Source organism: Heteronotia binoei, chromosome 18 (assembly GCF_032191835.1).
Source record: "Heteronotia binoei isolate CCM8104 ecotype False Entrance Well chromosome 18, APGP_CSIRO_Hbin_v1, whole genome shotgun sequence".
Classification (NCBI taxonomy): domain Eukaryota; kingdom Metazoa; phylum Chordata; class Lepidosauria; order Squamata; family Gekkonidae; genus Heteronotia; species Heteronotia binoei.
This window is the reverse complement of record NC_083240.1, coordinates 43,950,482-43,962,660: the sequence shown is the minus strand read 5'-3', so window position 1 is coordinate 43,962,660 and position 12,179 is coordinate 43,950,482. Positions and strand designations below refer to the sequence as shown.

Sequence of the window (12,179 nt, the reverse complement as noted above, 5' to 3'; positions counted from 1 at the left end):
AGGGCCTCCAAACCGGGGGATCCCCTGCCCCCACCTGGGGATTGGCAACCCTAGGTTTTATATATACCGGTATGTAATTTTTAATGTTGTACATCGCCTTGAGCCTGGCACTAGCCAGAATAGGGCGATTCATCAAATGTAATAAATAATAATAATTGTAACCATTTGGTTGTTGTTTCCTCGGTATTACTGTTTTCATTTGTGAGGATTTTATAACTCTCCCTAAACGACACGGGCTTGTTGAAAGGGTCGCACCATTTAAAAGGAACTGAAAACCATTTAAAAAGAATTCAAAACCGGAGCCCTCTTCAACAGAGGCATCTGGCCTGGCGTTGCCAGGTTTGGGTTGGAAAACACCTGGCCATGTGCACAACATGCCTTCTCATCAGGGCCTGAAACATCTCTTTTGTTTGCTGCTTTTTTATATACAGCCTGAGGAACTGTGGCCCTAGTGTAAGTTATTACAAGGCCCTTCTTGCTGAATCTACCTCACAGTGTTAGTGCGCAGATTATGGCGATAAATGCACGGGAAGCCTTTCAGCATTCTACTGTAGGGTTGCCAAGTCCAATTCAAGAAATATCTGGGGACTTTGGGGGTGGAGCCAGGAGACTTTGGGGGGTGGAGCCAGGAGACATTAGGGTTGGAGCCAAGATCAAGGTTGCAACAAGCATAATTGAACTCCAAAGGGAGTTCTGGCCATCATATTTAAAGGGACGGCACATCTTTTCAATGCCTTCCTTCCACAGGAAATCATGAAGGATAGGGGCACCTTCTTTTGGGGCTCATAGAATTGGACCCCCTGGTCCAATCTTTTTGAAATTTGGGAGGTATTTTGGGGAGAGGCACTAGATGCTATACTGAGAATTTGGTGCCTCTACCCCAAAAAACAGGCCCCCCCGGAGCCCCAGATACCCGCGGATCAATTCTCCATTATTTTCTATGGGAATAAATCTCCATAGGGAATAACAGAGTTCCCAGCAGACATTGCCCTCCCCTCCCCCCGCCTTCTGATGACCCTGAAGGGGGGGGCCTCCAAACCGGGGGATCCCCTGCCCCCACCTGGGGATTGGCAACCCTATTCTACTGGGCGGGGGTGGGTGGGTTCTGCCAACTTTCTGGAGAGAGAGAATCAAGGCTGAGCCTCTGTATAAAGAAAAAAAGCGGGGGGGGAGGGAATACAAAAACCTTGATGCCATGAAAAGCTCTGTTTGCCAACATCTACACATTCTGCCTCTATAAAGAGACAGGGCATTTTCTCCAGCATTGTTGGTGACCCTGTCTAGTACCATCACTGTGAACTCAGTGTGTCCTTGTTTTTACAAATGCCCCAACATTCGTTTAAAGGTAAAGGTAGTTGCCTGTGCAAGCACCAGTCGTTTCTGACTCTGGGGTGACATCGCATCATGACGTTTTCACAGCAGGCTTTTTACGGGGTGGTTTGCCATTGCCTTCCCCAGTCATCTACACTTCCCCTCCCCCCCCCCCCCCCAGCAAGCTAGGTACTCATTTGACCGACCTCGGAAGGATGGAAAGCTGAGTCAACCTTGAGCTGGCTACCTGAACCCAGCTTTCACTGGGATCGAACTCAGATCGTGAGCAGAGGGCTTCAACTGCAGTACTGCAGCTTTACTACTCTGCACCACGGGGCTGCTTAAGGTAAAGGTAGTCTCCTGGGCAAGCACCAGTCGTTTTCGACTCTGAGGTGACGTCGCATCACAACATTTTCATGGCAGACTTTTTACAGAGTGGTTTGCCATTGCCTTCCCCAGTCCTCTACACTTTCTCCCCAGCAAGCTGGGTACTCATTTTACCAACCTCGGAAGGACGGAAGGCTGTCAACCTCGAGCCGGCTACCTGAACCCAGCTTCTGTCGGGATCGAACTCAGGTCATGAGCAGAGCTTAGGACTGCAGTACTGCAGCTTTTCCACTCTGCGCCACGGGGCATTTGTTTAGGGGTAAATAAACGTAGAACAGAAATACCGTTTTCCTTTTCTTTTAATTTTACAATTCACAGTTAAGAAACCTGATAAATGTACACCGTTCCTTCCCCATATTGCAGTCATGCACTCCTGAGGATCTTTTCTTTAAAAAAACAAAAAAACAAAACAGGAACACACAGAGCTCTTTGTTGGTTTTCATTTCCCGAAACTGGGTTCAAAGTGTGAAGGCGAGGGAAAGCAGTCAGCCAAGGCTTCAAGCAGTTTTAAGGAAATGAATCAGTTTAAAGTTCCCAAAACAATAAACGGCAGAAGAGAATAAACTGAAATTAAAACACTGGTGTAGAACAAATCAAAGAACTGGAGGAGTAAACGCTGAGATTGGCATGCCCACCAGTCTGTGGGGTTCAACACCCAAAAGGCTTTTTTTTTGTGTAGCAGAAACTGCTTTGCATATTAGGCCACACCTCCCTGATGTAGCTAGTCCTCCAAGAGCTTACAGTAGGCCCTGTAAGAAGAGCCCTGTAAGCTCTTGGAGGATTGGCTACATCAGGCGGGGGTGTGGCCTGATATGCAAAGGAGTTCCTGCTACCAAAAAAGCCCTGGATATTTGGACAAGTCTGGGGTGGGGCTGGGGAGAGAACACAGACCACCCCTGATCTGCTGGCTGATAATGGCACATCCAAGAGTTTGGGAGAGTAAAGACTGAAATTTAAGCGCACTGGAAATGGACTGAAAATTCAACACGCAGAACAGAAAGGTATTTGGAAACTTAAGGACCGAGAGGGCGGAACGAAGATGGAGCCCAGGGACCGCTGCTAGTGTCTGGTGAAGCCCTCTGCCGCTTTTGTGAGGGCTTCCCCCCAGGGACCCTGCTTCTCTGGCTCTCCTCAGGCGGCACCCGGCCTCCCACTTTCACCTCCGGGGCCCTGCAGCAACCTGCAGGTGACGGTGAAGCATCAGGACAGAACCACTGGTGGGGACTGTAGGAAAACAAACGGAGCCACACAACTTGGAAGTCTGCTTTCAAGCATCTCGGCATCTCCTGGCCGGACGATGACAACCAACAGCTTCATCAGCTGCATGTTGGGACTGGAAGTAAGGATCATTTGGGCTCAGTGGGATTTACTCGCAAGCAAGCATCTCTGAGGATTACAGATTTTAAATGGTTCTTCGGAGCGAAAGGAGTCCGCTCCAGAGTCAGGAGGGGGGTGATCTAGCTATCTTTTTTCCCAAGTGAAACTTTTGTAGCTAAAAAAAAACTAATACTGGCATGTATCCTACCCACCCCACTGAGCAAAGGCGAACCCTTCCTCCACCTCAGGAACCTCAAATGGCTCTCCCTTCAGGCTAAGGAAGGTTACTGTTGGAAGGGACCTCCAGGGTCATCCAGTCCAACCCCCTGCACAATGCAGGAAACTCACAAACACCTCCCCCTAAATTCACAGGATCTTCAGTGCTGTCACGTGGCCATCTAGCCTCTGTTTAAAAACTTCCAAGGAAGGAGAGCCCACCACCTCCCGAGGAAGCCTGTTCCACTGAGGAACCACTCTAACGGTCAGGAAGTTCTTCCTAATGTTGAGCCGGAAACACTTTTGATTTAATTTCAACCCACTGGTTCTGGTCCTTCCTCCTGGGGCCACAGAAAACAATTCCACGCCATCCTCTATAGGACAGCCCTTCAAGTACTTGAAGATGGCGATCATATCACCTCTCAGCCGCCTCCTCTCCAGGCTAAACATCCCCAGCTTCTTCAAGCTTTCCTCATAGGACTTGGTCTCCAGACCCCTCACCATCTTCGTCGCCCTCCTCTGGACCCGTTCCAGCTTGTCTACATCCTTCTTAAAATGAGGTGCCCAAAACTGTGCGCAATACTCCAGGTGAGGTCTTACCAGAGCAGAGTAAAGCGATACCATCACATCATGTGATCTGGACACCAGACTTCTGTTGATACAGCCCATCACTGCCACAGAACAGATATTCACAATGCCCTTTCTGCCTGGTTATTGTTAGGAGCATACCTGACATGGGGATACCTGTTGTATTCTTCCCTTCCTGTCTTTCTTTTCCACCACGTCTATTTGATTGCAAGACATTCCAGCAAGGACCTGCCTGTTTTAGCTCTTCAGATAGTGCTCAGTAGAAATTTCAATACTTTGTAAGTAATGCTTGGGAGAGCTTTGCAAGGATCTATTGGCCAGTGCCTTAGCAGCGACCAGCAACGCAACTCTAGCCGTCCATCCCCGCCGTTCAGTGAGGCATGCTATATTTATTAGCTGGATGAGTCCCTCCCTTCTTCACAGCTCCAGTGGGGGAACACTCATCAACTAATCCAAAGGGTCTAAGGCAGCTTTTGGCCGCTCATTCCCATCAGGGCTTTTCAGAATCACCCCAGCCAGGTAGCCAATGCACCAATCTTGCCCTCTGTCCAAATGGTCTCGGTGTGCAGCAGAAGAAAACGGTAGACCCCCAAAGCTAACAGGTTCTAGCCTAGCCCTTTACATGCTGTGTCACTTATCAACTTACAGGGGACCTTTCTAGGGGAACTTTGGGGTAGTCCCCCACATGGTGCCCTGCCCGCCAAATGTTTTCAGAAAGTGGGCAGGGCCAGGTGGGACTTTTGCCCAGCAGAACTTCTGATTGGCCACTGGAGATCTGAGTGGCTGGGTGGAGTTTTAAAAAGTGGCCTTAGCAACAGCTGCTAGCACAGCACAAGGATCTTCACTGTGTGGCCTTTGCCCATGCAAGGAAACATATTTTTAAAATACGTTCATTTTAAAAGGTGTCATGTGAAACAGGGCTTCTGACTGAAGTACTGAAGAGTCACTATTAGAGTTAGGCAGAAGTGCACTCCCTGACATTTTGTGGTTGGCTCCGCCTCCTGTGGCAGCCATTTTGTGGTTACGCCCAGTCAGAACTACAAGGTTGCCCGCAGGCTTGAAAAGGCCAGGGGCTGGAGTTGCCAACCCCTAGGTGATGGCTGGAGATTTCATGGAATTACAACTGGTCTCCAGTCAACAGAGATCAACTCTCCGGGAGAAAATGGTTGCTTGGAAGCCGGTTTCTGTGGCCTTATACCTCATACTGAGCTGTAGCCAATGTGAAATTGCTCCTGGAGATGCTCTGTGTACCTCTTTTTTGAAAATTGTCTAAAGAATCTATAGAATTGAATCAATATCGGTCCCAGGTCTGATGAAGACTGGAAAGAAACAAGTACTTAATCGATTGGCTTGTCACCACACTACTCTGGGACTTGAATGTACATGTTTTGGACATTTGGACTGGTTTCTATTTACTTCTTAGTAAATTGGTCACTAGCTTGCTTTTTTTTGTTGTGTTATTTGTTGTAGTGACTTCTCTCGGATTGTATTCTATTCTACCACCTGGAAGTTGGCAACTCTAGGCCGAACAGAAATTTCATGGCTGTTCCTTCTTGTTGGAGAATGCTGGGAATTGTTCTGATGATGTGTGAGCAATGCTCCCTCTAAACCAGGGGTCCTCAAACTACGGCCCGCGGGCCAGATGCGGCCCGCTGAGGACGTTTATGCGGCCCGCCGGGTTATGGCAAAATCAGACTGGAAGTGACGTTCGACCTAAACTCGCATTAGCAATGCACACTTCCGGCACTGGGCTGAGGCGGCAGAGACAGAGTGTGAGGCGATACCGAGGTGAGGTGAGTTCCCAGGCTGGGGTGTGTGGTGTGGGGAAGGGAGAGAGATGCAGAAAACAGAGAACTGATGGTCCGCGGCCTTGTACATTAACGGCAGCCACCACAACAGTCTGGCCCTCCAACAGTCTGAGGGACAGTGAACTGGCCCCCTATTTAAAAAGTTTGAGGACCCCTGCTCTAAACTGTGGAGTCTTGTGAACAAAAATTCTTTTTTTGTGAGCTACTGGCAGGACCAGATCTACACGTTTTTTGAGGGGGGGGGCAACATTAAAAAATGACGCCCCCTTATGGGCCATTCTGTCTTATGGTCCCATAAAATACAATGGACTCCATACCCAAATTGGCACCCCCCCCTCCATTGACACCCAGGGCAAGCACCCCCCTGTGCCCCCCCCCCCCCTAGATCCAGCCCTGGCTACTGGCATTTAAAGTTGTGAGTGAACCATTTGGCTACTGCATAAATTGGTTTGCTCTGGGGCCGACCTTCCTGGGTTGAGACAAAAATGTGTGATCCGGGGGATAAAAAACCTGTGAGCTAGCTCACACTAACTCAGCTTACAGGGAACACTGCCTGTGAAAGATCTGCAATTGAAGATGCAGCTACTTTGAAGTTCAGAAAGGGAGTCACTACATGGATTTTTTCCCTAGGATTTGAAGCTCCAAAGTTTCAGTAAGCCAGTTGTGGGGAGGGGGAGTTCAGGAGCAGGTATTTATCCCCCCCAGGGTTCCTTGCCACTTCAAAGAGGCATGTGAAGTAGGAGAAGAGGCCCTGAAGGAAAGAGTCCAACGCCCTGCCGCCAAGGGCCTTCCCTGATCTTCATATCAACCACCTCTCCGCAAGGTGCAGATCAACAACTTGCCTAGTTTGTCCCCCCACCCCCGTGGGGAAAGGCTTAGGGATTGTTCACCCAGAAGTCTCAGCCAAGGCTTGCCAACTCTAGACTGAGAAATTCCTGACGATTTGGGGGGCTAGTGCAGAGAGGGACCTCAGTGGGGTGCAACGCCAGAGCATTCTTCCTTGTACGCAAAACCATTTTCTTCAGGAGAACTGATCTCTGTAGTCTGGAAATCAGTTATGATTCTGGGGGGGGATCTCCAGGCCCCACCTGGAAGTTGGCAACCCTGTCTCAGCCTGACAATTCCAGGGAAACCTCCCAAGGTTCTCCGGGGGGTGGGGGCAGATGATGCCATGACAGCAAACAGTGGGAAGAAACCAGTGCGAGAGTTCACAGCGTAGATTACAGAAGTAGGTGGATGACACACACTCGACCAACAGTTTCGTCACTCAGGTCTTAAGGCAAATCGTCCGCTCTGGGATCCCCGGGGGAATGGCCTTTTCCGTAGCCACGGCTGAAGAGAAGAGATGCAGAACCCGGCTGTTTGGCGGCTTGCAGTGGCCAGCCAAAAACGAAGCGCTATTCCACATGGTGTTGTTTAGTTGTGAGAACCAAGCGGCGGGACGCGCACAGCGAGGCGCTGGCCTTAGATGGATCCGTACCATGAAGCTAGCGTGTCTCTCCCCCAATATCATCTCGACTCACCTGGAACCTCTAAGGATTCCTGCCTCCTCCAGAAAGAAAATTCAGGGACTAGCTTCTTCGGGTGCTTTGAAATTAGTTCCAGCCATTGAAGGAGTGCAACACATTGGGAACAGAGGGGAGTTTCCGCAGCCAGCTGAAGCTTTCTGCTTTACTTTTTGCAAACTGGACGACAGCTCAAAAAGGAGAAAGAGGAGGGGGGAGAAACTCTTCATATCTGTCTTTTAAACGTCACCAGTCAGCAGAGGGGAAGTCTGGATGCGTGGAGGTCGTCCTCTCTGCATTGTGCCAGGAGCAAATCTTCTTATTTTGCTAGGAGAGCTGCTCAGTCGGCCTCATCTGGATATCGCCAATCTGGAAAACCGAGTTTTCAATACAATCAATATAGCAAAATGGAATAAATAAACATGACATTTGTATCAACATGTGCTTCCTTCAGGAGGTGACTGACATTTCCCCTTGTTGTGACTCCGGACACTTTCGCACACGCTAAATCATTCCGTTCAATCCACTTCAGTGACCGTCTGCAAGTGGGTTTTGGCCACACAGTGAAATCCGGTTGCCAAATGCACGCCTGTTCTAGCAAAATCTAGCAAGAGGTCAGACTTTCTCTGCTCCTTGGCACACGTTTGGGAGGGAGTTGTGTAGGAGCCAGCTGAAGGAGCCCCTCCACTTGGATGAAAAGATAATCCCCACAGATAATCCCCAGGTTAGACTACTGTAATTTGTTCTATGCTGGCTTGCCCTTAAAGCTGATCCGGAAACTGCAGCAGGTGCAGAATGCGGCAGCTCGCCTGCTGGCTGCATCACCTCTACAGGTGAGCATGCAGCCTGCACTGGCTGCCCATAGAATACCGGGTCTGTTTCAAGGTGTTAGTTTTGACTTTCAAAGCCTTGCGCGGCCTGGGACCAACATACCTGTGGGACCATCTCTCCCAATATATGCCCCAGAGGTCACTTCGCTCAGCCTCCCAAGATCTTCTGACTTTACCTGGCCCAAGAGATGCCCGTCTTGCCTCTACCAGGGACAGGACCTTTTTGGTCCTGGCCCCGACCTGGTGGAATCAGCTCCCTATGGGGATCTGGGCCCTACCTGGCTTGTTAGCCTTTCGTAGAGCCTGTAAAATGGAGCTGTTCCACCAGGCTTCTGGAGCTGTTCCACCAGGCTTCTGGATGAGGCGGTGGGCATCTACTTGTTAGATCGGTTGGCCTCCACTGTGGTACCACACTGCTGGACCATCTTACTATACCATCCTGCTGTACTATTAACTAGTTACTGAAACTGATTTTATTGTATTGTGATTTTATTATTACCTATATTGATGTACTCCGCCCTGAGCCCCCATGGGGGAATGGGCAGAATATAAATAAAATCATCATCATCAATCATCATCATCATCGGCAAGGGCTTAAAGGCACCGCTGAGCAGGTGAAAGGCCTAGTGGAGGGGAAATGAAATGCAGAAACCAGAGGCTCCCTTTCACAAAGGCCTACCTGTACATGAGGTGGAGCACTGAGGACGTATATGACAGCATTGGCCATATCCTCTGCTTTTAGACACTGGAGAGAGGGGAAAAAACAAGAATTGGCATTCGTGACATGAAGGCAGAGCCAGAGGTAAGACTTCCACTCGAGCTCAGAGCCTGACCCAAACCCATCTTCAGATACCTTTATGCAGGGCTTTTTTTGTAGCAGGAACCCTTTGCATATTAGGCCACACACCCCTGATGTAGCTTCAAGCAGTTTTAAGGGAATGAATCCCTTCAAAGTTCCCAAAACAATAAACGGCAGAAGAGAATAAACTGAAATTAAAACACTGATGTAGAACAAATCAAAGAACTGGAGGAGTAAACGCTGAGATTGGCATGCCCTCCAGTCTGTGGGGTTCAACACCCAAAATGCAAGGATATTTGGAAGGCTTTTTTTGTGTGTGTGTAGCAGAAACTGCTTTGCATAATAAGCCACACCTCCCTGATGTAGCCAATCCTCCAAGAGCTTACAGTAGGCCCTGTACGAAGAGCCTTGTAAGCTCTTGGAGGATTGGCTACATCAGAGGGGTGTGGCCTAATATGCAAAGGAGTTCCTGCTACAAAAAAGTCCTGCCTTTATGCTTCTCCGTGTCCTCAGGTAACCCTCACTTTTAAAGGCAGATGGCCAAACTGCCAAATTTTGTTAAATCTCTGTCAAATTTTTATCCCACTCTTCCTCCACAGGGCTCAAGATGGGGTACACAGTTTCTCCCTCTATTTTAGCCTCATAACAACCTTGTGAGGTGGGTAAGGTTGAGAGAGACTGACTGGCCCAAAGTCCCCGAGGGGTGGGGGGCTTCAACTGGGTTCCAAACCTGGTTCCCAGCTTGTCTCTTCCAGTTTGGTGGAAGTGGTTTGGTGTAGTGGTTAAGTACGCGGACTCTCATCTGGGAGAACCGGGTTTGATTCCCCACTCCTCCATTTGCACCTGCTGGAATGGCCTTGGGTCAGCCATAGCTCTCGCAGAGATGTCCTTGAAAGGGCAGCTGCTGTGAGAGCCCTTTCAGCCCCACCCAAATCACAGGGTGTCTGTTTTTGGGGAGGAAGATAAAGGAGATTGTGAGCTGCTCTGAGACTCCGCGTGGAGGGCAGGATATAAATCCAATATCTTCTTCTTCTTCTTCCCAGGCCTTTCCCCAGACCTCTTGCTGACCCAGCTGCCGCAGCAACTGAAACAACTCTTGGCATAGATCCAATTGGGCAGCTATGTTGGTCTGAAGCAGCAAAACAAAGCAGCAGTCAAATTTCACCTTTAAGACCAACGAGTTTTATTCAGGATGTAAGTTTTTGTGTACATGCCTGCTTCTTCAGGAATGGTGTACAGTGGGCTGAAATACAAAATAGTGTAATAAATTGGAAGAGCATTTGGTCCGGATAGCAATAACTTTTTTTACTTTTATTGCTATCCAGACCAAATGGTCTTCCAATTTATTACGCTATTTTGCCATTTGATCCTTTGTATCAGTTTACACTCTTAACCCACCAACTACATGAATTTCAGCCCACTGTACCCCATCCCCCTCATCTGAAGAAGTCTGCAGGCACACGAAAGCTGACATTCTGAATAAAACTTCGTAGGTCTTAAAGGTGCGACTTGACTCTTGGCATGTTTTGGAAGAGCTGCTCGGAATGCGAAGCCACACAGACACCAAGGGAAATCATCCCCCCTCACCACCACCCCTTTCCCAGAAGTGCCACAAATCACTTCAGCTGCAGTTCATGATCTCCATCTCTATATCCAGGGGTCATTTTGTAGAAAAATAGGTGGAGCTCATTAGCATATCTCATCAGCATATGCTGCCCCCCCCCCACCAGCCAAAAGCAACCCAACACAACAAAAGAGAGCTCCGGGTGAGAAAGGCCTGCTTGGACTGGCTAGAGATCCAGCTTGCCCAAGCAGGCCTTGCTCATCTGGGGCTCTCCTGGGCCACACCCTAGTCCAAAGGCCAGCAAGCCGCCCGCCACCCAGAATCACATAAGAAGTGGAGAAAGGGTGGTGCAGGCTTCTCCAGGGGTCAATGAGGGCTGCTGGGGGGGTGGCAAAGCCCCTGGTGGCTGGCTGGCTGCCCGCTCTCCTAATCCAGGGATTGTTATGCAGCTGCACCTACTAGAAGAAGATATTGGATTTATATCCCGCCCTCCACTCCGAAGAGTCTCAGAGCGGCTCACAATCTCCTTTACCTTCCTCCCCCACAACAAACACCCTGTGAGGTGGGTGGGGCTGGAGAGGGCTCTCACAGCAGCTGCCAGAGCTATGGCTGACCCAAGGCCATCTCAGCAGGTGCAAGTGGAGGAGTGGGGAATCAAACCCGGTTCTCCCAGATAAGAGTCCGCACACAAACCACTACACCAAACTTGCTCTCCAAGTTCCTACTCAATGGGCAAGGCAGGTGGGGAGGAAGAGGGGGGAACCTTCAGAAAGGTTCAGAAGCTGCACTCCTGTGAGCTCCTGCTGAATCTGAGGACTTTCTATACCAAGGGGATTCAAATGGGCCTCATTTTTCTTCGGTCGCCTACCCGAATGCTCTCGTACGTTGCTGCAGCTCTCTCTGGATCACTATCATGGAGTTTAAAGGCAAACCCTGTCTCCACCAGTCCCGGAGATATGCACTAAGAAGACAGAGAGAACAGAAAAACAGCATCTTGACAGGATTTGTAACTTCTTTTCAACACAAAGACAACAAAAAGTTTTTAAGGAAGGTTTTCAGTGCCCTCCCACCAATGCTCTCTCGAAGCTGCGGAGTCTTGTGAGCAAAAATTCTATTTCATGAGCAACTGGCATTAAAGCTGTGAGCTAAATTAGTTTGCTCTGGGGCTGTCTTTCCTGAGCAAAGACAAAAATGTGTGAGTCAAAAGCTAAAATACTTTGAGCTAGCTCACACTAATCAGCTTAGTGGGAACACTGCCTCCCACCCAAAAAAGCATTTGACCCTTCAAAGCACGTTGGATGTATTATCCTGCTGCACTTCGAACAACAGCCCTGCAAGGTAATCTGGTGTTAGCTCCACCTTGGGGTGGGGGGGATGAGGCTAAAAGATGCGACGGAGGCTACCTGGGAGTGGGGTTCAGAACACAGAGACATGAGCTGACCCAGAGACTTGGGGATTTGCTGCTCAGCCTCTTAGTCCATCGTGGGACAGAAGAGAGAAATTCATCCAGGGGAAAAAACTAGCAACATGGATTTTTTAAAAATGGACTGTGAACACGTTAGGCTGCTGAACACACCAGAGACTGGGATGCTCTCATGTGAAGAGAAATTCTAGCAAGGATTCGGTTTGCACCCCTGAGTTCCAACTCGACCACCACCTCTCATTTCCAGAGAGCAAAGAAAAAAAGACTTGTCTGATCCATTCCCTAAAATTCTGTCATTAGATGACAATGACATCTCATTAGTACTGTCTCTTCTGATTGGCAGGGGATCTCTAGGTTCACAAGCAGAGAACAGTCTCTCTCTGACACCTGAAATCTTTTGACAGGTGATGTCAGGGCGCCAAGAATTGCAG

General features: G+C 49.2%; 1 protein-coding gene across 1 annotated transcript in view; it reads right to left on the bottom strand.

Moving 5' to 3' along the window:
• Nucleotides 1-7,290: 7,290 nt before the first annotated feature.
• Nucleotides 7,291-12,179, bottom strand: part of DHRS11 (dehydrogenase/reductase 11) — a 55,518-nt gene continuing 50,629 nt past the window's right edge. Inside the window, exons 5-7 of the mRNA XM_060259142.1 lie at nt 11,194-11,286; nt 8,642-8,707; nt 7,291-7,501 (exon numbers count right to left, since the gene is read on the bottom strand). Coding sequence (XP_060115125.1) covers nt 7,460-7,501; nt 8,642-8,707; nt 11,194-11,286 — 201 coding nt within the window. The 3' untranslated portion in view covers nt 7,291-7,459. The remainder of the gene's footprint in view (nt 7,502-8,641; nt 8,708-11,193; nt 11,287-12,179) is intronic.